Below are 27,907 nucleotides of genomic sequence, written 5' to 3'. Positions count from 1 at the left end.
TTTGACAGCTTCTGAAAAACAGACGTTTATTTAATTTACTTACAAATGACAGATTTCAAATTTTGTGTAAAAGATTGTCGTACTAAAACACGCCACTCTGTGCCAGTCGGCATAAAATACATGCACATTTCACTTCAAAATAGCTCTGCGTATAAAATAGTGGCGTATATCAACATCAAGCGGCGCTCCAGAGTCGACTTGTGAAACCTTCCCACCTCTGGATCACGGCTCTGCAGCAAAAATAGACGTCTCTGTGGGCTGTGCGTATTGTTACAGATGCACAGACTCCAGATCTCAACAGAAGATTCTGACATGTGATTGTTGGCAGAGCATGTTCGGCTGCAGTGTTTTTGCTTCTTCTTATAACATCAGGCTCTTTTCCTGATTGTTTACTTGATCCAGAAATGAAACCAAAAGCCTGAAGAAACCGTGTTGGGACCTCCGAGAAAAACAACATCTGGACCAGGCCGATCACACGCCGAGTCTCTTCTCAGACTAGAAAAATCTCATCAAACCAGCAGCAAATACTAACACAATAAGGTGTGATTTAAAGGCTGGCGTGGCGAGAGGAAGGAAATGTTTGGCTGAACTGAAACAGCAAGCGCGTTAAACAATGAGTCATGGTTAAAGTACACTAAACAACCAAGGGAGCCAACGGCTGGGGAACCTTCGCTTAGAATTGATCAGTCCAAACATACACTTTCTGGATGGATGGGAAAGGAATTTAATATTGGAGGAGCTGCTGACCTTACTGAGCTTCAGCCTGGTGCATTCATCCACTGCCAAGAATTCGGAAATCACATCAAGTGTTCAAACAGGAAGCGCCCACGGCTGTGATGTCCAAGACTGACTGGTGAGGTTGAGGATGAGGATGACTTACTGCGCTTACATTTCCAGACTTCAATGGTTTGGTTTTGTCTGCAGACTTAAGGACATGCACCTTGTGAAAAACTGCAATGTCGTAAACACTGATCGAGTGCTGACACTGAGCAGTGGAGGTCAGAGCGGAAGTCACTGGTGAAGCCAGTTTAGTGACAGTGGTATGTGGCAAGAGCAGTGAGAGCAGCTGAAGAGGCATCACAGCTGTGTGACGAAATCTTCATTACACTTGTCTACTGTCTCATGGTCTCTAGGGAGACTCAGACAGCCAAATGGAGACTCTTTTCAGACTGGATCATTGAAATGGATAAGAATTTAATGCTTTATATTTTGATATTTGTTATTTAAGGCCACAAAATTATGCAGCACAAATGGTAAAATGAGGCTATAAAGAAGCTGAAGCAGCAAACTTCACGAAAAAGCCTCAAGTATAAATAAGGGGAGCGCTTTTGCTAAATTAGAAGTGGTTACACAGCAGCAGAGGCATTTTTTGCTTCAGTGCTTCATCTGATCAAAATCCACGCACAGGGGTGGTGAGACAGTGTACAATGTAGATACAAAGACAAGGACATGTCATGTCATGTCATGTCATGTCATGGCTGGACCGACACTCAATGTGTTAAGCGGTGCTAAGGCCGTGGATACGCAGAAAGAACAGGGTGGCCAAACGTGTGAGGAGTCTGACACCAGTGGTACGGAGATGACTGACTGGGCCAAACTCAACTGAAGTAAACAGGAGTGAAGAATGTGTGCCATGTGAGGAGAAGATGCCACATTGGAAGCCGTTTTCTGAGACAGTAGCAAGCCATGATGAGTCATGACACTACAGTGCTGCCATGGATAGGTAAAACAAACACCTGCTGGAAAAGTACACATAATCAATAGAATGGAAACTATATATGTTACTCAACACTCCGACTACAGAAAGGACTTAACTGGAGCATCTTCTGCTTGTCAGCCTTGCGCACTTCACCACGTGACTTTTACCCTTCTTAAAGTCCACTTCGCAACTTTGAGGAGACGGCTGCGGCGTAAGATGAAACTCTAGCGCCCTCTGGCAACATTGTCATGTAACTACACAGGACAGGCCTTCAAAACGAGTACCTTGACCCAGATAAATTATGTACACAAACGGTCGGTTTATTGTGATTATTGCTGAAGTAACGGGTAGCATGTGGCTTCTTCACAGTATGAATGTAATTTATTACTATCGCTCTGGTCTCTCTATTAAAAAGCACAAAAATATATCTAATGGTCTTGTACATCAATGATCGGCATCTAGTCATTAGTCTGTGATCAAGTAGAAAATCCAACTACAACTGAAGCACGCGTGCAACACAAAGATATACTAAATGAGTTGAACATGTTCAACTGAACGTCACAAAAAAATATTTGCTCATTTCACATAATGTTATGTCACACGGCAATAAATGTGAGAGGAAATAAACTGTGGGAGGCTATTAACTACATTGCTGTTGTTTCCAATGTTTAAGAATGGCTTCCTTCATGATGTGGTGCCATCTGAACATGATGTCTGTCTGTCAAGTCTTACTCTTGAAGCATCAACTGTGTGCGTCAAGACAGCAAACTAAAAGTTCCACCTCCCACTCAGCAGCTAAGTTGGAAAACATGAGCGTGGTGCTCCAGTTTATAGTGTCTGCTAACGTCTAAAAGCCTTACATCATATACTACACACCTAAAATGTCGATGGCCTTCACTGCAAGACATCAAACAGGCTGCAGGCCAAAATGAAAGTGAAGTGTTTGCATTGTTTTCTTCATGCGCCTCAGGCGTTTTCAGAGGTTGCAGAAACACCTGCGCAATGAAAAACCTAACAGCAGATAAAATGCTTTGGTATGAAAATGATTTCCGAACAACCATCGTCGTGTGATGGGAATTCTCTATGTGCAAACCCTACCCACAACTTGCCTTAGCAGGAACAAACACAAGACCCACCGCAACTCTAATAACCTAGAACGTTCACTTTAAAACGAGGTACAGCTTGAGGTGTCATGACGACACCGAACCAGCAATGATAAGCAGCTGTTTTCACATAATCCTCCGAACCAGCTTATTTGTGTCATGTGACTGAACTTCTTACGGTGACCACTAGAGGACGTGGAAGTCCCGACCTGATATTGGCAACTGCACAAAGCACCTTCATCTGCAAGACGAGAAGTGCGTGGGCTTGACTGAGGTCAGGGCAGGCATAGAGAGCTTGTGGTGGAGGCAAGGGAGCACACTGGTGTAGGCAGGCCGTAGAAGGAGGGGTCGGTGAATGGGAAGAGGAGGAGGAAGAAAAGGACGACACCCATCAGGTAAGAGGAGAGGACTATGTGGCGATGTGGGTGCTCCATGGCGGTGCTGATGGCGGGGAAACCCATGTAGTTGCAGAAGGAGTGACACAGCACTGGACCCATCAGGTGACCTAGAAAGAAAGACAGGAGGGAGCGCGCAGTGTCAAGGTATCTGTTCAGAAGAGCTGTGCATCCACTGATTCCATTTACAGTCTCAAGAGAACAAGTAGCTGAAGACAATATTGTAGACTCAAGTCAGTTCATCAAATGTAAAATCTATTGAGATTATGACTATGATGAGTTTGTGTCTGCACTATTATACCACTAATTTCAAAGTAGGATCAATTGTGTCCCACAGTTCATGTCAAATTCTAGACAGGTTTGGTTTTATTGGACATCAGCATTAAAACAAAGGAACAACAAACGGTGGGTCTGGAAAAAATTCACTTGACAATATGAATGAAATTGTGATTTATAAAACAATGCAAACATCTCACCCACTTCAAAACGTATCTGTTCTGTTTCTTTTATTGGAAACTCATTCTAAAATGGAATTTCTGGCACTGCACGATAAGAATAAGTTAGTGAAGAAACTTGCACTAGCACTCACCAGTTCTGATGAAGATGAATGCTGTGTATGCCCCAAACACAGCGGTGTAAGAGAACTGGAACACTGTTGAGAAGAAGCAATGAAGTGGAATGTTTAGATCAAGACATCTGCATATCAACTTCCAGTGAGTCATTCCTTGATTTCGCTGGATCTTAACCTAAATCGTAAAATTGAGACCGGCATTTAAACAAGCCCAGCTGCAAATTTGACCGCTGATGTAGTTACTAGTAGTAGGTGGCCAAAACCTGCAAGCTCGATCTGAGCAACATTTCTGGGAGGGTTGCTGATTCAGAGAGCATATAGCTTGAAAACCGCCCCTTTGTCGAGGAGACCAGGGAGGCTATATAATGTAGTAGAAAGAGAACGAGCGAGCAAATGTGATGGAAAATTCTTATTTTCCTTTTCCTTCTTTAATATTCATCATTTCACACGCACAGTATGACTGAGAGCATCGCCACAGCCAGCACATACTAAAGCAGATGCTTTACTGTGTTGTGGAAAAATAAATAAAATTAAAAACTGGGTTAGCAATGGTTTACCTGCAGAAAGGAAAATCCCTGACAGCGTCCCCTGTCTGAAGCGCAGCAACTCAATCATATGATGGAAGTGAGCTGGAACAGAACAGTCAGCAGACAAGATTTATCATGAACAAACCAGCAGAGAAACCTCCATGTGCCAACCACATGAAAACAAACAAGAGTGATGCAAGTTCTTGTTCAAGAGGTACATGACACGCATAGAAAACCATATATGGATCATTACTGACCAACTCCAAAGAAGAGCGGGCAGGTGAAGATGGCGGTAGCTGGACCGGCACATGGCACCAACATTGGCAGCATGCAAGCCCGGAACACCAGCTCTTCTGTTAGTGGTGCCACCACCTGGTTTCTCAACCAGCGCATGTCACTGAAACATAACATCCAGAAGCAGGGATCTGCAGAACAGCACACACACATAAAACACTTATCTACTTGATGCTATCATTATGGGCTTCAACATGACATCATGGTGAGTAACGTCTGGTTTGCACGCAACTTAAGCAAAAGAGACTAACTGGTGTGGAACAGAAGTCACATAGCTGACAGTGACTTTCCAGTGAATAGCCACTATGACCAAAAGGAAGACTGAAGGTGTTTGTGATGCTATGCCAACTTACCAAAAGCTACGCGGATCCCGTCCATGAAGCTCCAGGGACAGTCGAAAGCCAACTGCATTAGTGGCCCCAGGAAAAGGACCTGAAAAATAAACACATTTAATCATGGTGCTGGAGATAAATAGGGAACAGAAGAGCAACCTTTTAAAACTGCAAGAGCAAGAGCAAGGAGTGAAATAAAGAAGGCAAGTACTAACAAGAAAATGAAGGAATATTACACAGAACCTACAAAGGGATTCAATGACAGAATGAACACACACACACCACACAATTTCATGAATAGGTTTCTCACCATCGTCAGCAGCAGAGGAAGTATGACGGCCGGAATCAAGCCTTCAAAGCGGATTCCCATCAAAGCCAATAGAGATGGGGTGGTCTGGGATAGGAGCACAAGTTCAGTACCAGATTACCAGGTCCACATACACGATGACAGACTAGAGTCCTTGACACCTTGACTCCAGTGAATTCTCTCCATGCCCACACAAAGAGCGGAGCCAGCCCAGACACTATCAGCACGCTGGTGAAGCGTCTCTTGATGACAGCAGGGTGATCCCTGTGAAGGAGCCGCAGCAGACAGTCATCATTTCAACTGCAGTACACTGAAGCGCAATGTGTTGTGTGATAACGTTATGAAGCAGAAGTACTAATAGTACGGCTCATCACCATCTGGTCTGCCGCTGCACGTCTGTGCCAAGACTGAAAGATCTGCAGACCGCAGGTTACCAGTTCGAGTGCAACTGATGGATTACACCTGTTAGGATGCAGTGCAAAGCTGTGCTGGCGGTGCGCTTGCTCCGATACGGAAACAGGTTCTTACCTGGGCAGATCACTGCGCCACACGTACAGACTGCCGACATAGGAGCAGGCGAGCAGCAGACACGACAGCACCGACACTCCGCACAAACTCAAAGGAGCCAGGGCGCCATCACCGCCTTCCATCTCTCCTGTCAGAGGCGATAATTTAGCCTCTTCTGCCATGACGACCCGCTCCCGGGACAGAACCAGAGACGAGGGCAGCCCCACGGCAGCTGCTGGACCATCTAACCGGAGAGAATTCACATCAGCGTGGCGGCAAACCAAACATTCCGCTCCTCACTGAGGCAGAGCGCGAGCAAGAGGCTATTTTAGCTGCTGCTAACGCGACGTAACGCGTCATCAATGTTTATGTCGTAGACAGGTCTTCTTCTTTTATCTATACAGGTTGCGGTGTCGTTTCGCGTGTATCGCCACCTGCCGGTAGCATACATTATAGCACGATTTAAAAGACGAATGTCCTTTTTTTTTCTTTATGAATTCATCGATGTCGAAAACTCTCCCTTACAGATTGGTATGTTGAAGTACACATAGGAAATAAATTGTGACATCACTTAGGTGCATCATGAAAGGGCTCTTTTAGATATTAGCTTGTTCAGTGCTATTGAGGCGTTTCATGCCAAATGGACTCAATTGATCAGATTCCTTTAAGGAGAAAGTTGGTCAATTGGCCCGGACACAATACGAGGACCAGAAATCATTTTTCAACAGAGTCGCATTGACAATATACTTACAAGTCTTTGTTATAAACGCTGATCGGATGTGGTTGTACAACCATTTCATGAATGTAATTAGATTCTAGAAAGTGTCATGTTTTGGTTTGACTTACTAATGATGCAATATGATCCTCTAAGTGGCGCTTTATAAAGACTGCTTGATGTCATACAGCGATGAAGCTACAAGGCAAATGATAAACAAGAATATAAAACCTGACATTTTGGGGGGGTTAAAGGGTATTTCTCGCCAAGAAAGGACCCATTTGCAGGACCAGGTAGATGTAACCGAGGATCCGTAGATATCATCTGCGCATGTGTCGATGTTGCGATGAAAAAACATTAAGCACAAAGCAAAGCTTTTTCGATGATCTCAGGATTTGAGTTGCGTTTTTCTGGATCTCCACTAGATGGCGTTGATAAATCTAGATGATATGTGTTGTTGAGCGTGAACAGCATTATTAGAATCGTTTGTGTTCGACGCTGAACCAAGACGCGACTGTTTGATTGATACATATCATGTCATCATTGCTTGTTTTATTTTCAACTTTAAGATCGAGTCCTGTTCTTTCAGTTTTATCCTTAAGCAGCAATTGAATGGCATGATCAAACTCTCCCTCCACCCGAAGCTTCGGAATAATAATTTTAAACCCACTGACAGGAAAAGAATTATGTTCGGTATTTGTAAGGTTATCATTGAACCACCTGATATTTGTCAGAATGATATCATTGGCAATAATATTTGAATGATTATCACACAAAACTAAGAAAATAGTGAATGTACAATCTGAATTATGTTTCTGTACTGCAAGCTGCAGATGCCAGAATTGAAGAGCTTGTTTAAAATAACAGCCTCATTTCTGTGACATGATGTGGAATACCAATATTACAGGTTCCTGAGAGTCTGAGTCAGTGTTTGTTTGACTCCATCGGGCGACATATCAGCTCCGCCAGTCTCTAGCACGACGTGTTTGATCACATCTGTGGCACGTGTTTTAAGTTAGAGCCAAACATCTGTTGTGCATTTTTCTATCACAGCATGGCTTCATTATTGGCCTATACCTTCACTTCTTCTGCATCCGGATCAGATGCCCGAGCCACCTCAGCTGGTTCCTCTCGATGTGGAGGAGCAGCGGCTCCACCCCGAGCTCCTCCCGGATGACCGAACTCCTCACCCTATCTCTAAGGGTGCGCCCAGCCACCCTGCGGAGGAAACTCATCTCAGCCGCTTGTCTCATCCTTTCGGTCATTACCCAAAGCTCGTGACCATAGGTGAGGGTGGGAACGTAGATCGATTGGTAAATCCAGAGCTTCGTCTTGTGACTCAGCTCCCTCTTCACCACGATGGTCTGATACAGCGACCGCATCACTGCTGCCGCTGCACCAACCCGTCTATCAATCTCACGCTCCCCTTTTCCCTCACTCAAGAACAAGACCCCGAGATACTTAAACTCCACCACTAGGGGCAAGAACTCTCCACCGACCCGGAGAGAGCAAACCACCTTATTCCGGTCTGGCTTTATTTGCCTACAATTAGCATGAAATGGAGGTTGAATTATTATCAACATTTGAAATGACATTACTCTGTGGCTCGTGCGGTGACATATACATTAAACCATATACAATAAAAAAAACAACATATAGTGTTAACTGCACGACAAGATGATGAAGCAATAAATAAAATAGCAGCAGAGGGAACCGAAGTTGAAAGTACAGAGTACAGTGACAAGGCTACTTGTGCACAGTGCACTAGCTTAATGCTGTTAGAGAAAACAGAATTGTGAGGAAAAAAATACAAAGCAACTTTAGTAACGTAAACAGTGATGCAGAGTAAACAGTGTCGTGGACAGAATAGGTTGTACGTTTGTATCTATGTCTTAAAGTGGTAACACGACAATCAAAATGTCAAACATTTAGTGTTTCCTCGCGTATACACAATATTAAATATTCATAAAATAATACTGTGATTCTAAAATACAAACAGCTGGTTCCTAACCTTCCACACATTACGCAGATTTCTCATTTCATTGGACAAAACTAACATTCAATGGATTTTTTTGGAGATTCCAATTTACCCCTGACTGTAACGTTATATCCGTAAATAGACTTTGAAGCATCATTCGCTTCAATAAATCTCTCGGTGAGAATCGATGGTGACGGAGCACTTGAAGGGGAGCGGGCGGGGAGGGGGTGGGTGGGCGTGGCCTCGTGGTGTCTCCTGGTAACATCCGGGGGGTGTGAACGTGTCTCACACTCCGGTGTAACGTGAACGGAGGCAGAGGCGATGCCACCGCTCCTGACGTCCTGGTCCGCTCCTTCTGCTCCACTCTCGCATTCGCTTGGACCGTCCGGGGCCTGACAGAGGCGACACACTCACACACAGAGCACAAACACTTGGACCTCCCTGGGCCTGTCTGTCTCTCCATCACTTGTCTGTCATCCATCCAGAGCAGAGCCGCCTGTTGTCCGCATCCCGAGGAGGCTGAGGTCTTTTTGTTTTCTCTCACTGAGGAATATTCTCACGTTTCTTCAAGCTGATTGGCTGGTAGGTGACACCGAGTATTTGTCTCCTGGTTGCTGCTGTGTTATGGAGTCATGTGTGCCTCAGTAAAGAGGGTGTGTGTGTGTGTGTGTGTGTGTGTGTGTGTGATGCTGCGCGCTCAGCCTCTCTCTGATGTGTGTTGTCTATGAAGCGGAATCCCCAGTGTACAAGACAGCTTCCCAAAACAATGTACCATATGCTGTTTGTGCAAGCTAAAGCTGATGTTTTACACCACTGAATCATCAACTAAGACGGGATTTACTCATGTTAACCGTTGAGAGCCCAAGCCGAGCATGTTATTACATCATTATGGCTGAAGAGTCAACCATCTGGCTGCAACGCAATCCCCTGCAATCATGACACAAACACAAAAGCATGAGAGGAGCAGGATCAAGGCCGTCCTGTAATCACCCAGGTGCTATGGTGCAGTGGCATCTCTAGAATTCTCCCCTGCTTCAGGTTGTGTCGGAAAACCGGGACGTGAATGGAAGCGGCCGACACATTTGTACAGTTTGCTGAGTAATGGTGCATATTGTGGGGTGCTGAAGTGATGTTGTGGTCAGGGCCTGCGACTCGCAGATCCACCAGGTCTGGACATGTTTTTCACCGCGACTTCATTAACCACGTCTTTACGATTCGACTGTGACATTGTGTTTCAGTGCTCACGAGTCAGACGATGTCCCTCGCAGGCGCTCACATATAGGCACGCACAGAGATGTGGCTGTGGACCAAGATATCACAGAGCAGCTCCTTAGATGTCTTGGTTTGGATGGAACTGAGGAAACACAGACTTTGTTGATGGTAACCCATTACCTATGTCGTGTGACACGGCTCCACCCTGACCAGCGTGACAGTGGACTTGTGAACGTGACCCTTCACTGTATAATTTCACCGTACAGTGACCTCAAACATTAGTTTTTATGTTCACCACTTCTGCTGATGTTGTTCTGGAGATTCAAAAACATACTTGTGTAATGCTCTAAAATGAGAGTCTGCCATTATGAAGATGGAGTCGATCTTATCCGTGCCAATTCCCTGCTGGCTAGTTTGTTTTCAGTCAGAGAAAGTTTAGATGAGGGGGTAGATTTAAAGACACATGTTTGCATCTTTGTCTGCAGCTGCAACTTTCTGACAACAAAGTCGGTGGCCATCCTCTCTAGCCCAGTCTTCACGATGAAAGTTCACACTTCACAACAGGAACAATGGTGGACGACGGTGTGGTGCCCGTTGCTGTTGCCCTTATTGTAAGCAGCCAACCTTTGGCCGCTCCTTCGCTCAACTTACACTTTGTTTTATTTTGCCCTGAGGCCAATTTGCTTTGCATGCAGGCAAAAACAGCAGAAATATAGCAAACAAACACAAAAACTTGATCTAGAAACACGGAAACATTATGGAGCTCAGTTACACCGATGCTGTGATACACATGGGGCAACTGAGGGTGGAGCTATCATGCACTGCAGGGAAGATATGTCAGCATAAAATTCAATTTAAAAAGACGAGTTTGATTGAACCTTTGAAAGCCAAAATCTTCCACCTGACAGCAGGAGCTCAAACTCATTCAGCAAAGGATGGTGAGGACTGGGTATGATGTCCTGTGAGAGCGTTACACTGCCACACTCAGGCCTGGCATGTGTACTACATCATTTACAGTGAGTTCTGTGGATTCATACTTTTGCTGACAGAGCTCCATGTTTACCAAACACTTTTTTAAGTGCTGACATAGGTAAAGATGCATTATCCTAGAAAATATTTCTCCCCTTTTTTTGCTTCTTTCATTCCCCGTCGTGTAACTCCCACACCAGACCATTATGGGGTGTCTCTCATCTGTGGAGTCTCTCAAACAGACATCCTCTTCGGTTCATTGATTCTGTTACATGGATCACGCACTGGCTGCGCCTCTGGGGAATTTTTGACTGTGCATGTTTGAGAACGACAGAAAGGAGTGGTCACATGCCGATCGTTGACTCAGGTCAACACACCAAAACAATCATGGGAGGGAAAGGAAAGTTAAACTGCAAGATTGCTCGATTGTTTATGAATCAGACAGCGATGAATGTCCTTCATGGATAGATGTAGTAAAGTCTTGTTATTGTTGTAAGACATAGGAATCAAATATGTCTTCCCTCAAAAGACAGCATGTTGGGACAATGGCATTTAGATAAGGGGAAATAGGTTCAAAAATGGGAGCACAGCGGTTTCTGCATCCAAACGACTCAGCGTTCGGTGTTGACATTTACATTTTCAGCCCTGATTGAGCTTTCAGTGCCGGCCTCTCTTGGAGTGAAACTGCTGCTCTTTAATTGCTGCTGCTTCTTTTGATCGGGGAAAGGAAAGCGTGATCAAACACTGCAGACCTGTGAAGCCCTCTGCGAGTATGAAATATCATATTGACTTCTCCTGTCCTTATCATTTGACGGATCATCGTAGTAGCACCACAACGTGAGTGTGAACGTCAGTCGCTGGAGTGTGTGCGGCCCGGTTTATGTAATGTTAAGTTTGTATTATGTAATGTGATGTGGACATAGAGGCAAAACAGTGACATGACTAACAAGGCCCGGCCATCTTTGCTGCTGGTAACCTTCCAGACAGCTGGCTCCCCCTCCTAGGCTTATGTCAAGCCCCTGTCACTAATGTGTGTGACGGCCTGACATTGTACCGTCTTCATGAAAACACAGGCAATAGAATCATATTCTGTTCAAGAACTGACATGAGAAGACTCAGCGTCAGCAGCGGCAAAAGTTTGTGAGCACGGTAAGTACATGACCGAAATAGTAGTGTTTTCCTCTTGTTCATCTCCGGAAGTTGAAGAGCGGCTACAAAACAGCACCGCAGCCTACCTGCTAGCCTCCTGCTACGCTTGAGAGGTCAAACTGAGAGGAGGTGAAACAATGATGCGTGAAAACTCGGCTTTGAAATAATCCCTTTCCACATGTGAGATAGAAGACGAAACAGACTTTTGAGTGAGGACGAAGATTTCACTGCATCCGTTTGTTCCCTAGATGAGTGAGTGATATACTGAGAGAGAGCTGGGTGGAAGATTTAGAGATTGCTGCTAAAGCTCCTGCCCTTTAAACATATCCAACATCAGATTATTTGGTGGTGGGCACAGTCATTTCTGTAATCTCCTAAAACTGATGACGCAACAATTTGAGATTAGCTGGTTCAGTAAATCTCTGCATTCCCAACACGTTTCCTGTCTCTAACCAAATTCAGCTTGACTGCCACCAAGGTGATAGTATCCTTAATGTGTACCATTATTGAGGTTTTATTGGCCCTCAATGACCATGGTGTTGGAAGCCGTCTCACTCCCAGTACTTCAGCAGATTATTGCAGGTATGGCAGCAGGACAGAAGGACCAATAAAGAGTTGGCTTTTTTTTGCAACTGAGAAAATCCCTGAGGTGCTTCATCTGCAAATCCTGCACTGTTGTAGATTACATCTGTCTGCAATAAGATTATCTAATAGGACCCAGGCTGTGCCCATTGCACCCAGGTGTACATCATCATCAATACATCTCACGATGGATTGTAGCTCCTCTGTAGCTAAGCTGTATGGAATGATCAGTGATGCAACTTGCTCGCATGACAAGTTGCATCCCTGAAGCCTGTGGATGTATATCAGACCGTCTGCTTCATCTGTCACTGGATCTGGGAAATTGAGCTTCCATGTGGATTGCTACCTCCAAACATTTATGTGAGTGTGTCATCATGACAAGTTGGAGAAAGCATCATACAGGAAACAATTACAGCTCCAGCTTTCATCCTGTTAACCGTTTACTGCACAGTTACTTCCTAGAAAAGAGATGTGGATAATAACAATCCCCAGTTCCAGAGTCTACAGTCTATCATGTTGATGGTGAAGCGGTAAATATATGCAGAAATGTTGATGACTCACATCATAGTGAAGGTTGGAGCCCCAAGAAAAAAAACAGCCGAGCACTAAGAGGAAGGGAGAGTGTCACCCAGAAGACCAAAGAATGGCCATATTGTTTGCAGTATGGCTCAGAATGATCATGTGACATGCGACATATTCCTCTCACTTTTGATTGAGAAATGAAAGGTTTGTCAGTTGCCTGCCCCACTGTAGCACCGTTGTGTGACCTCTGAGTGAGATGAATTCCAATGGAGATCTGCCATCTGAGCCACTGATGAGTGCTCACATGCAAGCTGTCAGTTTGTCATGATTTGGTTTGCATCACAGCCGGGATCGTGATGTGTGTTAACAAGCCATGTGCCACTAAGTTTGCGGTGTGTGGTCACACTCATTGTTTTCCTTTTTCTCGCGCTATTCTAGTGCACTGAGACACGAGAGCAGGCAAATTAAGTCTTTAGTGATGCCGTGTGCAACGTTAGCTTCCAGTGTGGTGACACATCTCCCCACATACCTGTGCAGACATTAGCGACATCAAGGATGCTCCGGCGGCATGTGACCAGTTGGTGAACTCATCAGTATTCGCCTCCCTCTCCTCTCTCAGCAGCTGCACTAACAGGGTCATGTGAACTCCTTTGATTTTCAAATAATCTGGAGTTCAGCGGGTGCATTCTCGCTCCTTTCTTTTTTCCTCACTTTCTGCTATTGATCTGCTTCCTCAGACAAAATAGGGCTGGACACAGACCAAAGTATCAGCCTCACAGCAAACTGGCTAGGAGTCAACGACTGAGGCGATCTGATGTCACTCGATATATTGACTAAAGGTGTGGATTTTGTAAGATGTGATCATATCAGGGATCATCTTCATGCTGCTATCTATCAGCACCTGTCTGAATCCTGTGGTCTGAGACCAGGGAGTCCTCTGGTGATGGTGTGCAGGGACGTTGTTTGAGAGGACAAGTTGTACTGTTGCAGAAAGCAAAGTTGCGCTTTATTTTGGAGCATTGCTTTTTTATTTTGATCTATTTTCAGTCCTTGTTAATGACAGTAAGGCATTTGAAGATTGCCTCTTCCAGCGCTACAGTTCGCAATGCCGTCTCTGAGTTGGTCGCTATTCCACTTCATCATAAAGCAGAGGTGGTGAACACAGTCACCAAACCTGCGACTCAAAATCAGCCTGAGCAGATTCACACCTCGGAGAGAGAGTAGCTCTCTAAACAGAGTTTTAAAGGCCTTTGTTGATGGCTGGCTTTGTAAGTTGATACATTTCGAGGAAATGTGGTGTTTTCTGGATCGCGCTCAGAACACTAGCAGTTCTTTTGAAAGGAGCGATTGGTGGAAAGTTAAAGTGGGAAAACAGCAACAAAGACTGATGTGCTGCATTTTCACAAGGTCAGGAGACGCAGCAGGTTCATTCTTCACCTGGCACCTCCATCTATGAAGTTTTATAAATGTGTCCACTTCAGCGCAGAATGGGGAACAACTTGTTGACAGTAGTGAGCCACTTCAAGTCACAATAACTCAGCTAAGGCTTCTCACAATGTTCATTGAGAAGTTGTGCACCAGTCACTTGTGTCGATCAAACACTAAGTCTTCTTTAGTTACTTGACGAATCAAACATCCAGCTGTGTTTCATTGATGAGGCCTATTTGGGACACATATGTAAAGTTAGATTTCTGGAGTATTAAGCCTAAAATCTCAACATCCTTTTGTGAGAACTCTCTCTCAGACAGTAGAGTAACACAAGGCTGGCTTTAAAAAAAAAAAAAAAAAAAAAAAAAGAGGTTCCTAGTGAGGACGTGATTAAGAAGTGCAGAGATGCAAGGAGGGATGCAGGATTTGGCAGTGGGGGGAGGGTGACTGTTCACCACACGGGCATGTCGGACTTGTACGTTAGAGCGTTACGTAATGAGGAGCAGACATTCCCTCTGACTCCCAGTGATGCTCGCAAATACGAAGCCAAACTTGATCATCTGACTTACGATCGGCTCCACCGGCCAGCATCTTACACGCACCAGCGACTGGCGCCAGAAATGAAAATCCGGCCTGCAACAGGGGATGTGTGGACAGGTTCATCGTGAGGCCGTAATTCACTGCACAGTTCATTTGTCTGTGGGAGTATATTTAGCCCCTCATCTCATTTGTTACTAAAGGAGACAAATTTGACTCTTCTTTTCTCACTCTACCTCTGTCTCCGCCGTCCCACGCACTCACCATTCCCAATCAGTGGGCGGTGAGAGAGAGAGAGAGAGTGCGCTGCTGAATAAGAAGGATGACGAGCACAGATCTTCGGATAATATCAGGATTGAAGATATAGGCTCAGAGGTTTCATTTTTGATTCACAACAGTGCGGTTGTTCAAGCCCAACTGTTGAGTCACTCTTTCCAATATATTTCCCTTTGTCTTTGAATTCCTTTTGCAGGGGTCAAATGAATGTCCACTGGAATGATCTGTTCATACTGAGATGATGCCTGTTATCCCCCTCAAACTATGAGTTATCTACCTTTTATTATCATACAGGGTTAACATCCTCCTGTTCTCTTTTCTCTCATCTGTTACGCTTGGTCTGTTCTGTCATTTATTTTTTTCATCATCGCTGTTCAGGATCAGGTTCAGGATTCTGGAAAACAACCCCGAAAGATACTCATTTGCTCCTGATCCTTGTTCAATATCCGTCAATGAGCTCAAGGCTGGAGTGAATAACAGGTGATGAGAAGAAGGAGAGCATCGCCCTGCCTGGAAACCTTCATCTGCATGTCATGTTGTCAAATGAAAATGAATTTCAGGTCATTCAGTTGATGACAAGTGAATAAATATCGCCTGCAGTGCAGATCATCCTGCTTCGCAATTTCAGGCTTTTCCATCAGAATAATGAAGGGGAACACTTCCATGTTTATGAGTTATCTAGAGTGTTAGCAAGGCGCAGCATTGCGTTAACATAGGCTGAAGGGTGAAAGAACCAGTTCCATTTCTGAGTCATTTACTTCTAACAATAAGCCTACGTGACACGGTGCCACCTTGTTAAGTGACTTGGCTAGAAATGCTTGACGTACAACAGTGCGTTTCTAGTACATAGGTATGTTTCTTTTTGTACACTGGAGTCATTTTGTTGATTCGTGATTCATTGACTTAACTTAAAGTCTAACTGGACTGACATCAAAACAAAAAACTTGTTTTCATGCACATAATATTGTAGTGCATTATCTGATTTCCTTCCTTAAACTGTATGATCTTATCACGATACATTGCTGAATGTACAGTATCGAAACATATAGCAAAGTATCATTTCAACACTCCTGTATCGGGATACATGTTGTATCAATAGAAATAATGGAAACACATTAAAGCTTTTTTTAGCTTTAAAGTGTTAAAGCGGGTTGGGCATTATTTTGTCCAACCCCTGTAACTGCCAATGCAGATCCCTCATCATTGATGAGAATTGATGACAGGCACTCGCAGGATGTAGATCTGTTGAAGTATCTTGACACACACGAGTGCTGCTATTTGTAGTACCTGTGTTGTGTAACGGTGTGCGTGTGTGTCTGGCCTCAGCCGCAGTTGTTCCTCCACGGACCCTCCAGCTGCCCCACACTGCACCCCTTTATCTGTTTCTCTCTATTATTCGCGCTGTCCTTTGTCTTCCTTTGTCACAGTGATTTTCTTTGTTGCACCCCACTCTCTCCCTGACTCTCCTCCTGTTTCTCCTCCCCCTCCACTCCCAGGATGTGGCTGTAGGTTGATTAGAAAATGCGTGGCAGCGAACAGGCAATCCATCACCCTGCCAGAGCCTGAGACTTCCACGCATGCGTCCAGGAACACGCACCAAAACACAGAGAGCATGTCCCTCTCCTCCTCATTAGTCTCGCAGCTGTGTTGGAAATCAGCAGCTTCCACATGCGCCGCCTGTGTCTGCTCCCTCCTTCACCTCTCCATGCCCTTCTTACCTACTTGCCTCAGATTCCCACTTCACTCACCGTGGTCCACAGCTGCTCACTGAGCCGTAGTCGTCGCGCCTCCTTTGCTTTCTCGGATTATTCTCATGGTTGTTTAGCTCGGTTAGAACATGTCCTCAGGAGTCTGAGAAACAGAGAGAAGAGAAACGCTGCGCCTCCTATTGTTATGGAAATCCTCTCATCTTTCATATCATTTTATCACCTTCTTTTCTTTGCACAGTTGAAGGTGGGGAAGTGTGCTAGCATGATGCTCAAGGTTATCTGCTCGCATGAAAGAGAAAAGTGGAAGTCGATGAAGTCTAGAGGACATCATTTCATGAGCAGGTTCCTTTCCCCTATTGAACAACCTTCATTTTCCTTGAGCATAAATGATGGTTTTATTAGTTTAGTTATTTATTTTAATGTTTTACATGCTCCCAATTTTTCCACTGATAAAAGTATTCTCTGCCCTCACAAATGTAAAAAAAGAACGTGCAAGCTGACTGAGTGAATGGATGTCGGACATGATATTCAATGTCAAGAGCCAGAGAGTGAGGGACCTGGTCAGGACGGCTGGTTTGCGGCCTCCATAACAACAGTGTTCCCCATTTCCTCTCCACTCTCTTCACTTCTCCCCTCTCATCTGCCTCGCCTCCCCCGAGTCCACTCGGCCTGCACATCTCCATCGCCTCCTCCGTTCGATATCCAGCAAGGGCAACTGTGAGTCTGGCTAATAATGAAATAGCCTCTGGCTGCCCGAATCTGTCTTTGGCCATCCGTCATTTGATTACCACAAAATATTCTGCTCATCAGGCTTCATCAGACGCTCAAAATCCAATCAGACCTAATAAAAGAAACCAAGTTGGCCTTGTCCATGTGGCCACCAAACAGCAGTCAGGAGATGTTTAGGTTCTCAGGCGCTGCTGTGTCATTGTGTTGCACGTATTGCTGAGATAAGGACAGCGTCCGGCCTCAAAAATATCATTAAAACATTTAAAACTACTGCTAAATGATGATGACCTACAACTGAAAGAACCTGGTGGGTGTTTTGATGCTAAACTGGAAGTAGTAAAGTAACACTGATGTATCTGTGGTGGAAATAGACCTACAATGTCTGTCCTTTTTAGACTGCGTGATGCTAGCAAGTGTAGTTGCAGTTTTGAACTGACAAATGAAGATGTTTTGGGGTTTTTTTTGTGTGTGTCTCCACAACAAATGAGGGACAAAATAAAAAAAAAAACATGCTCAACAAATGCTGAGATATAAAGATATAAGAAATAGTAAAATGACATGCACATAAGAATATTTTGGATCAGAATTGACACATACTTACATACGTGAGCAAAGCGCGGCCCTCTGCCTGGATTGATGCAGTCCTCATGAGGTCAGTGAAAGAAAGAGCTGTTATATACTATCATTCAGTCCCAATGGAATTCTTCTCTTCTTAAAATGTAATGTTCATTTGAACAGTATGTCCCTCTAAATAAATGAATTAAATGTGTTTTCTAAAAAAAAAAAAAAAAAAAAAAGTAGTTCTGTTTCAAATAGAATCCAGTATTTATGATTTACATTGAGAATAAAGGAGAAAAAAATATGTTTATCTTAACTGAAATAAACACATTTTAGTCACACCGGTTTTGGCGCAACTATGCTTCATCCTATTTTATTTTAAGTTACCATTACGAGTCTTTCCTTCGGTCTGTGGGCTTGACGGCCCCTCACCATGGTCACACTATAGTTATGTTGACCCTATAGTGGCCCACCCTTAGGTTAAACCATGGGTGGTAAAACATACACATGAAATAGAATTCATCCTTTGTAGCAGGATAGTAGGAACAGAAATTTAATTCAGTAGTAAACTTTGGAAATTTTACTTGCAGTAAAATATTTATTGGAATGGATGCAGACAAACGTATTAATCCACCTGTCACACTGGGAGTCCCATACTGAACTGCAACACTGGACTCTATGGCGGCTGTTTTAAGAGCCAAATCTTCAGTTTGAGAATATTTAACACGTTTGTGACCTATACTGTATCTTTTCCTTTGGTGCTTCCTGTTGCCTTCATGAACCCACGTTAAAAAAATAGATAAAATGTTGTGTTAAATGCTGAGGAAGCCTCACACAAGAGTAGAGTGGGGGTTTTGTTTTCAGCATTGTTTCATTCATCATGGCGGGATTATTATCTAATCTGCTGAACGGGAGAACAAAGCTTTTGGGGAGCTTTGTCATGCTTTCGCACCATGTAGGTGGTCTCGCCTACCTCTGATTAATAATAGGTTTGAGCATTAGGAACCTGTGTGCGGAGACAGCAGTGTTTGACTTGTGTGAAATCCAAATGTCAAAATATATCCACGCCGTGATTCACGCTGCGTGTGGTAGAACTGATCCCACTCTCTCTGCGTACCCGCCGGCGATGAAATGCTTGTCACAGCAGATTTGCCTGGCGTATGCTTGAGGTGTGTGATTATGACTCGCGCCTTCAAACGCTTTCAATAGGTAGCAATCAATGCTTTTTGGCACTCAAGCTTCATGAGCACTGAAGGGTTCGCTCCACTAAAGGTTGTCCGCCTCCTGGGCTTCGTTAAGAAATCCAGATACGACACTTTGTCAATGGATGGTTATCAGGCTGTTCACTGTAAGTGCTTGTGAGGAAGCGGGCTTCCTGTTTTCCAGCATCCGTGCTTCCACAGTTCGGCAGCAATTCATCAGCTTGATAAAATGGCGGTCCACACAACCTCCGTGACCAAGTCTTCACTGGGTTCATGTGCGGCGTAGCTGAAAGAGCGCGGGCCGGAAAGGATGAGACAGCGCTTCTGCAAAGGTCCTGGATCAGCAAAGCGAGCGCCACAGTCTCATAAAGAGGATGACAATTATCAGAAGAGCCAGCGTCACATCGTTCCCGTCTGCCCACCAGCTCCACGCTGCCGTAATGACACACTCAGCAAATTACAGTGGCGCTGGATGTTTTAAAAAGTTACACCCCACCGATCGTTTTGCTTTCGCAGCTGCTTGCGGCTGAGGAAACTGGCCAAACTTTTAATTATGTGAGTGATGTCTGACCCTGTCAGAGCTGTTTTGAAAAAAAGAATGGGATTTTAGTTAGTTTTGGGAATTAGTCAAGAAATGCGCCACACTGGATTCTAGGTGTGTGCAACATCAAGGTGATAAAATGTGTATTGTGTTGTTGTCCTTTTGTCTGTGTTTCTAACGTGACGCTTCATCTGACTCTTTGCTGCAGCAGCGACTCCCAGTTGTGGCCGGTGGGCATGGTTTTGGAGGGAAGCTCAGAGGCGCTGTGTCCCCCCCCATCTCTGGAGCTGCGCCCGTCTTGCAACAAGAGCCAGCCCTCTCCTCCTCTGGGCTCCAGCTCCCAACCCCAAGACGGAGTCTTTCCCGAGGACAGGGAGCCAGTCAAGTACGGCGAGCTCATCGTCTTAGGGTGAGGAACCTTCTGTTTTCCTTGTTAAAGATCTGGTGAGCTAAAATGAAGAGCCATCACTGAACAGGGGATCTGTTTTCCTTCAGTGGCTGTTGGGACTTTCTAGACCTCTTTAAAGGTTTAAGTCTGTAGAGTTCTGATGGAGTGGCCGACACAGTGTGTGATGAAAACACCTCTGTTGAAACATGGTCTCCTGACACCCATCTGTTGTGAACTGAATGAAGTAGTTGTTCAAAGCCAAACCTTATACAGCAGATAGTGCCATCTAGTGGCTTCTAAAATTAGGACACTGTTTCATCAAACCTCATCAGCCCATCACAACGTATCTGAGATCAGTATCTGTGAGTTATGGTAATAGGAATTAGAATATACCAGAGTGCTCAAAACAACACCTTGCATCACCAAACAAGAGGTCAGTCAAATACAGTAGGGGCAACACAAGACACATGGTGGCTACTCCCGGCTGATACAGCATTCACAAGGGAGACATTCCAGTACCGTCCAGTGATGAACTTCACAGCTGGATGGACATCACCAGCCGAATCTTGCTGATAAAAGGATTCCCAAGGTGCAAGATGTCATCACTGTTGGAAGAGCCGAGCAGAGTCACTGAAACTAACTGCAGACTAGTCATAGCCCTCTTGTACCTGGACAATGTAATCTGGTGAAGTCGCTGGTCTCCACACAGTGGCTTGGAGGTCAGGCACTGTCCATCATCATAGGTTACAAGCACCAAACCCAAAACCCTGTTGCTCTGTCTCTTGCTTTTTCCTGAGGGGCAACCACTTCCCTGCTGTGATATACAGTTAAGTGCAGCGCTGGAACTGAACTCTGAGATTTGTGAACTGTAGTAACCTTCACTGTCCAGCCCTCTGTTAAATACGTCAACAAAAAAAACCCAAACTGAAAAAAGGAACTCAACAGATATGATGAAGATTTAGTAATTCCTTCCTGAGCTGTCAGTGGATTGAGTTGGCCTCACACTTTAGGGACCTGAAATGATTTGTTGTTTAACTAAAGCTCAGAGACTCAGTCAGATGAGCAGATATTCCACCTGCCTCTCAGTAATTCTAAATGACTCCACTTATTGTTCCGATGGGCGTTTGGTCGCGCATTAGTAATTGTTCATGTCAGTTATCTGTACTCAGAAATCAAGCGATGAATGTGGGTGGGAGGGAGGAGGAGGTGGTGCATCCCTCAGGCATACAGTAGGTTGGTGTTCCTCCCGCCACACTGGCATGGACGTATGCTTCCAATCTTTGACCTATTGATCCCGGCGCTGATGGATGAGCAGATCTGCTGGGCCGTCTGTCCCTGTGATCACAGAGGCAGGTGGATCACCTGCCACCCTGCACTTGACAGCATCCATCCAATCTTCTGAACGATGCTGCGGCACGCTGAACAAACGTGGCGAGTGATGCGGGAGTGATGCCGCTGCTGTGAAGGCTTTTCTCACCTTGTCAATGTGTCAACCTTCGATAAAGATCATTCACAAAACTGCTTTTCCTTTAGCACGTCTATAACTGTGTATTTGAATATACTGCGCTGGACGTCACATGTCATTGAAGTGGGGTCACTGACCTAACAATATGGAAGCTATAGAGGCATCACACAACTGTGTAAAGAGACAGCGGAATCATCAGACTGTTCATTTGTGACTTGTTATTCTCACCTAAATCTCTATTGTGGTGCCTTGAAGACACAATGGTTCGCTGGCCAATGGAGACAAAGGACGGAGAAGAAGTCGCCTGGCGCTCTATAAAAGACCAAAAGCCAACGGGGTCAAACCAGACGTCATTCACAATGTGTCCACTCCACTTGTTTCAAAGGTCAGGAACGATACCACGTTTTTTAATATCACGTATTGAAGTATTTTGTTTTTATTGAGGATCTTCCACCGGTGTTCTCAACTGTCAAACCCTCATCAGAGGAACGTTAACCTTTGTTGCCTTCATATCCACCTGACGTACAGGACGTGCAAGCATTGTGTTTTGAAGCATGACCTCAGCTCAGATAGAGCTGGCACTGTGATGTAGAAACAAAGTCGAGGAGCTAATAGAATAACTCCAGATGGGAGCTGTGGTTGTCCCCTGGAGCAGGACATCTGCCCTCGCGATGCACTTGCTAGGAGAGCAGACCTTCAGATCTCCTTGCACCACGTGACCGAGATAATGTGGTTTCTATTGGCAGGCGCTCAGCAACAAGAGCCAGCACAGCATCTCCTACACACTGTCCCGGAGCCACTCTGTCATTGTGGAGTACACACATGACACCAACACAGACATGTTCCAGGTTAGTGTCTACGTGCACACAAGCTACACACTACGCTGCTGTTGTCTCCATATTGTCGTCCTCTAATGGCATCAGCTCTTTTAATGCCGCGCCAGCCTCCGTTTTATCATCTCATTGCATCTGCCTAATGCGTGATGCATTCTGCTGTGGTACATTGTGTCATTAAAAAATTGTGTTTCTCTGTCTCCTTCCTCAGATCGGCCGGTCCACAGAGAGCATGATAGACTTTGTGGTGACAGACACAGCGGGCAGCAGTGGTAGTCAGAGTGGGGGCGGAGCCGGGGAGGGCGGCGGCAGCGGGGGCCAGTCGGCCCAGAGCACAATCTCCCGCTACGCCTGCCGCATCATGTGTGAGCGCAGTGCTCCGTACACGGCCCGCATCTACGCCGCCGGCTTTGACTCCTCCAAGAACATCTTTCTCGGGGTGAGTGTTGTGCACTGTGGCTGCGGGTAACCATAGCGACCAGCCTGGCCGCAGTGACACGCCAGCCGCTGGTGACGTCACGCATGTGTGGAGGGGTGTCAGTACATGTGACCTGGCTTGAGGAGGCGGCAGAGGAGCTTCACATGTGTGAGCTCGTATGTCACTGTCTGCAGCTAGATTCATGTGTGGTTACACAAGCACTCAGTGATCAGCGGTGTGTGTCGTCTTCCCCAGGAGACATCGACTCACTGTAGTGAAGGCAGAAGCCTCGTGAAACGCTCTTGAGAAATGAAACATGTCCTTCCACATGTGCTGATTTAGTTTATTCCTGAGTTTGTCGCGGTCTGTTTTGGCGGATATTGGCTTGTGTGAGGGAGATGAGTGGCTCGACTCAGCTTCACTTGAGTATAGGTTTACAGCAGAGGTTTCCGATTGCTCGTGGCGAGTATGGAGTGGCAGAAAGCATTGGAAGTTTATCAGCTTGAATAATCTTTTTTGGTTCATCGTAACATTGTAAAATGATATAGAGAGTTTTAGTGTATGATGAAACATATGGGACTTCTGGGAAGGCTAATTCCAACCAGACAGGAAGCTGTTTGAAGAGCACAGGAGCACAAACATGAATGAATCTGCCTGCTTTCAGACTCTCTCTTCCTCCTGCTATAGCGTTGGAGTACTTATACGCGTACATAAAATAATGTGTGTGAGAACGCGTGTGTTATTGGTCTCTTTTGAGCGTAAAGGATTCAGTTTTTGGATGCAAATTAAAGGACGTTGCCTCTTCCTCCTGGAGCATCATCACTTTGTCAAAATAGCATCAGCTTATAGAAGCTGAGTGGAAGAGCTTTTTGGCATGAAATGAATGGATCGTAAATCACCAGCGATGATCTATGAATAGCTAGTTTCCTTTCAGTTGTCAGCTTTTCCTGATTCATATTTGTGTTCATGTCAGACGAGGAGCCACAGCAGAGGCTGCGGCGAGCGAGGCTTTCTTAAACGTGGCACAAAGGTGCTGCGAACCAATAAAAGCCTTCTTTTATGACAGCATGACTTCACCCCATGCAAGATTCATTAGGAGCAAAGCAAGTAGGCCAGCAGCCGGAGCGATAACATCACCCACCTTTTTTAACACCAGTGCGGCTGTTTGCCCACTCAGAGCAACAAATATTTGCCTTGCTAGTAATTATGGCAGAAATGCTTCTCCTCAAGTGGCACGGCTAAAGCCCTCGAGAATAATCCGGATCTTTTATGTCATGTGTTAGTTTTTGTGGCACGCCCAGGGATGTTTCCCAGCTTCCTATTCCAAACAAGGACCGAGTTCTAGCTCTGCTCCAAGTCAGTGGAAGAGTCTTGCGCTGCTCCAATGAAAATCACATACTGCTAAAATAAATTCATAAAAAATAATAATATAGACTTGTATAATAATTATTACAATTTAAATGTCGTACTAGTAATGACCACATTTTGCTGGAAAAAAAACAACCCTCAATCAAGATGTACAATGTGTGTGAAATGTGAGAAATAGAAAATGGATCACAATACTTATAATAGTATTGGAAGAACGTGGTGGGGGGAAATACATAAATTATTTATTATTCCCAGCAAACCTTTATTTCCACGCCCAAATAAGACATGACTCCTCCAAGGTTGCACATGTTGGATTAACGCCACCCATCCTCACTCCCATCTGGTCATATATTGACATTGGGAAAGTTGCATTTTGCGTCCTATACTGACAAAAAGGCAGCCATCGGTGTCACTGTTGATACATTGGCAGCGTGACACACGAAAAATAGACGTAGATTGGTGTTAGGGTAAGCCATGGAATGGCGCTCCATTCATTCTACGTTTAATAACGTGTCAAATTGCTATTCAAAGGCCATAGACACTGTGACTTTCAGTTCCTATGCTAAGGGGGAGAGCCCGCTTTACTCCCGCTTCAGATGACTTTATTCTCTTGTGTCTGAGCTGAGATCTCTAATGATCCCCCAGTTAATGAAACCACCGTCACTCCTTTATTATTTCTGCAAGTCTCTGATTCAGCTTCTGTTCCAGGGAAATAAGGAAATTGCAGCCTTGGTGTTGCACCAGTGGCAGCATCAGTCAGAGCCATGATACAAACTGACCGTATAGGGAGCCAATGGAATGGGGACTGCAGCATATCATCCCAGCCCTAATCGCCACTAATACATAAATGTCCTCACATTCCAGCAGATCGCCATGATTCCTGCGAGTTCGACTCAGATATGCACAGCTGCATCTGCAGACACAGCAATTATTTAACTGCAATAAAAGCAAAATGTAGCCAAGCTCACTTCCCCATTATATTCAGGGGTCGTACATTTGGGCTTCATTTGAGTCAGGCATTAAAAAGAACACCCCATCTTTGCCACATTGGAAGACTCCAGCAAAGCGAGTTAGTCGAATAAGGACATTTGCTCCTCTCAGGTATGTTCTCATTCGCCCACCATCACCAAGTCGGCTTCAGCGGAGAGATGACAAGGTTAAGCATTATTGGGTTTTGCTGTTCGGGATTTGTCTGAACTCCAGGACTAGATAAGATTGAATTTCCTTCTGTCCGGCCTCTTTCAGCTTTGATGTTAACATGATTTCCAGTTGAATTGAATTCAGTTAGTCGTCCTTATAACGCTGCCTTTTGAGGTCCACCATAAAAATCTTGAACCGTGGTGCAGCCTGTCACCAACTGTAATGCCATAAGCAGAACAGCGACACACGGTGACACCGTTGAATTCCAAATATTTCTTTCCCTTTTAGAGAGAAGTGTAATCTGTGAATAATCTGAAGACATTTGCAACACCCTCACTACTAACACTGGTCCTTTGTCGACATCCAGCCCGTCGTCTTTGCTGCTTGGGCTGTTTGGACAAACTGGAGAGAATGAGAGAAGTAGCCAAATGAATAAGATCAGTGTCAGAATTTTGCAGTTTCATCCCACGTGAGCTGATTTCTCTTCTTGTCTTAGTGATGAGTGTATTCTTAGGCGTGGGTGCATTAGTCAGAACTCTTGTCGCTCCGTGTGCTGCTAAATTTAGCAGCGCAGAAACGCAACGCTGGCTGTTTTTTTTTTCTCAGGCAGGCACCTCTGACATCCTCCTCCACCATCATCTCTCCACATCATTCGCCTCACCTTTACCTGCTCCCTCTCTCTCTCTCGACATGGGGTGTGTTTCAGGAGCGAGCTGCCAAATGGAGGACGTCAGACGGCTTGATGGACGGGCTGACGACCAACGGGGTGCTGGTGATGCACCCTGCAGGGGAGTTTGTGTCTGAGCCAGCGCCCGGAGTTTGGAGGGAAATCTCAGTTTGTGGAAACGTCTTTGCCCTGAGGGAGACCCGCTCGGCCCAGCAGAGGGGAAAATTGGTACGAGAAAGCCAGCAACAGGGGCATTAGGTGGATGTATTTAACCAGAGATTAGGGCAGTGACCTCACTTTGAACTGCAGGAGAATAATGGGGAAGGAATTGGTGGTAATTGAGCTGTACTGCAGTTTAAGGGGGAAAAGTACATTTGATTTTATTAGTCTTGCATCACATGCTTTGTTACATCCACACCATGGTGGTAGGGACTCCAAGAACCCTGTTATAAAACTGAACTCTTTCGCTTCATATACGTGGCTTTTCTACACTCATTGACAACAAGAAACACAGTTTTGTGTCACGTACTTTTAATCTGACTAGAGAATTTTTTATATAGTAGTCTCCCCCTCTGAAACATATTTTAATACAGAGTTAATAAGGTATTCATGATGGAATGTTGATGGAACACCCTGCATATTATACTGTAATAGTCAGACAACGAGCACCTTTTCATGTTTTAATGCACTGAATAACAATGTGATGCTAGTGTGAACACTCCTTGACATGGCCTGACCTCATTCCTCTTACGGTCTGAATACGTGCACCCACAACTGCTAGTTGCATCATGTGCCACACATGGTAGGAATAAGAAGTGCTTTGCCACCATCTAGCAGTGAAGGCTTGAACAAGCTCTAGTTGATGAACACACAAGTGTTAGCTCAGCAGATATTTCGCTTGCTATTTTAAAGATTTGTAACCTCTAAAAGCAGAGGTATGGATTAGCACCTGTACCTGGGATGTTTAGCACTCTGTTCTTGTCTGCAGGTGGAGAACGAGTCCAACACCCTGCAGGATGGTTCTCTGATAGATCTATGTGGCGCCACCTTGCTGTGGCGGACCCCCGCTGGACTCCGCCACACCCCCACTCTCAAACAGCTAGAGTCCCTTCGCCAAGAACTGAACGCAGCGCGGCCCCAGTGCCCCGTGGGGTTCAACACTCTGGCCTTCCCGAGTCTGGCTCAGCGCGAGATTGTGGACAAGAAGCAGCCCTGGGTCTACGTCAACTGCGGTCACGTGCATGGGTACCATAACTGGGGCTACCGGAAGGAGAAGGCCCCCGCTGGTCCTGGAGGCACAGCGCCAGCAAGCACCGGAGAAAGGGAGTGTCCCATGTGCCGGCGTGTGGGCCCCTATGTTCCGCTGTGGCTAGGCTGTGAAGGAGGATTGTACTTAGATGCAGGACCACCCACTCATGCTTTCTGCCCCTGTGGCCACGTTTGCTCAGAAAAGACAGTGGTGGGCTGGAGTCAGATCCCACTACCCCACGGCACACATGCCTTTCACGCTGCCTGTCCTTTCTGTGGCACCTGGTTGACAGGGGAGCAGGGCCACATCAAACTCATCTTCCAGGGTCCCGTCGACTGAAAGCCAAGAAGAAGACGAGACAGGGAGTGAGAGCGGAGCTGCCGAGCAGAGACTGAACACACCTGGAGCACGAACAGGAAACTGACTGTTGAACAGGAAGTGACATGCAGGATGCGGAGTGTGGCCCCTATGTATGAACACACTGTAAATAAATGGTGTTGAAATGGAGACCAGTGTGACGACCTTTTATTTTCCGCT

General features: G+C 45.3%; 2 protein-coding genes across 3 annotated transcripts; one reads left to right on the top strand and one right to left on the bottom strand.

Annotated features, from left to right (window-relative positions):
• rce1a (Ras converting CAAX endopeptidase 1a) lies at nucleotides 1–8,721 on the bottom strand. 2 transcript variants are annotated; one of them, XM_053859016.1, is made up of 10 exons: nucleotides 8,462–8,721; nucleotides 7,528–7,668; nucleotides 5,757–5,979; nucleotides 5,390–5,492; nucleotides 5,232–5,315; nucleotides 4,943–5,021; nucleotides 4,553–4,720; nucleotides 4,326–4,397; nucleotides 3,787–3,849; nucleotides 1–3,307 (listed from the first exon to the last, which is right to left on the bottom strand). In XM_053859016.1, the coding sequence occupies exons 3-10, from the start codon at nucleotides 5,915–5,917 to the stop codon at nucleotides 3,078–3,080; spliced, it is 960 nt and encodes a 319-aa protein (XP_053714991.1). In that variant the 5' UTR covers nucleotides 5,918–5,979; nucleotides 7,528–7,668; nucleotides 8,462–8,721; the 3' UTR covers nucleotides 1–3,077. The 2 variants fall into 2 exon arrangements, with proteins under 2 accessions (XP_053714991.1, XP_053714990.1); XM_053859015.1 differs by lacking the exons at nucleotides 7,528–7,668; nucleotides 8,462–8,721 and adding an exon at nucleotides 6,487–6,606 and having other exon boundaries at nucleotides 2–3,307.
• peli3 (pellino E3 ubiquitin protein ligase family member 3) lies at nucleotides 8,691–27,907 on the top strand. The gene is made up of 7 exons (XM_053859013.1): nucleotides 8,691–9,010; nucleotides 20,051–20,251; nucleotides 21,951–22,080; nucleotides 22,442–22,543; nucleotides 22,740–22,967; nucleotides 26,161–26,349; nucleotides 27,110–27,907. The coding sequence occupies exons 2-7, from the start codon at nucleotides 20,079–20,081 to the stop codon at nucleotides 27,707–27,709; spliced, it is 1,422 nt and encodes a 473-aa protein (XP_053714988.1). The 5' UTR covers nucleotides 8,691–9,010; nucleotides 20,051–20,078; the 3' UTR covers nucleotides 27,710–27,907.

Source organism: Synchiropus splendidus, chromosome 3, assembly GCF_027744825.2.
Source record: "Synchiropus splendidus isolate RoL2022-P1 chromosome 3, RoL_Sspl_1.0, whole genome shotgun sequence".
NCBI lineage: Eukaryota > Metazoa > Chordata > Actinopteri > Syngnathiformes > Callionymidae > Synchiropus > Synchiropus splendidus.
Note: the sequence above shows the minus strand (reverse complement) of the source record. Positions and strands in the feature narration are given on the sequence as shown.